Source organism: Sinocyclocheilus rhinocerous, unplaced genomic scaffold (assembly GCF_001515625.1).
Source record: "Sinocyclocheilus rhinocerous isolate Xijiao unplaced genomic scaffold, SAMN03320098_v1.1 C35292256, whole genome shotgun sequence".
NCBI classification, from domain to species: domain Eukaryota; kingdom Metazoa; phylum Chordata; class Actinopteri; order Cypriniformes; family Cyprinidae; genus Sinocyclocheilus; species Sinocyclocheilus rhinocerous.
The window spans coordinates 1-431 of NW_015746196.1; the positions used below are offsets into that span (position 1 = coordinate 1).

Genomic DNA, 431 nt, shown 5'->3' on the forward strand with positions numbered 1-431 from the left:
TAATGAAAGAAGCTCTCCACACATAAGGGTTTGTTTGGGACGAGTTTGATTGTAGCACCATCTCCCGACATCAGGTACTGGGGCCAGTCCTCCAGTTTCTTCCCCGAACGCCGATCAAGCTTCTCCCTCAGCTCAGCAAAACGACAGGAAACATGAGTTGTGTGGCAATCTAGTACAGGGGAGTAGCCAACCTTGATTTTGCCTGGGTGATTCAGCATTATGATCTGTTGAAATACGCAAGAAAATCAGCTACCAGTTTGTCAGCCAGAGTTCAAACATTGGCAAAGCAAAGCTGCTGTACCTGAGCAATAAAACTGCTGACATCGGATGGTGGGTCCTGCTGTGCGTTACCTGCCACATCACCTCTCCGAAGGTTCTTTACAGATACATTTTTAATGTTGAAGCCCACATTGTGGCCAGGGAGGGCAGTC

At 48.0% G+C, this 431-nt stretch overlaps 1 protein-coding gene across 1 annotated transcript; it reads right to left on the bottom strand.

The window, feature by feature from the left end:
* Positions 1 to 5: 5 nt before the first annotated feature.
* On the bottom strand, positions 6 to 427 carry LOC107734799 (elongation factor 1-alpha 1-like; the record flags this gene model as incomplete). Its single annotated transcript, XM_016546718.1, has 2 exons — positions 6 to 224; positions 302 to 427. Coding segments are annotated over 2 exons (345 nt in total), but the record flags the coding sequence as incomplete, so codon positions are not given.
* Between the last annotated feature and the right edge of the window lie 4 nt (positions 428 to 431).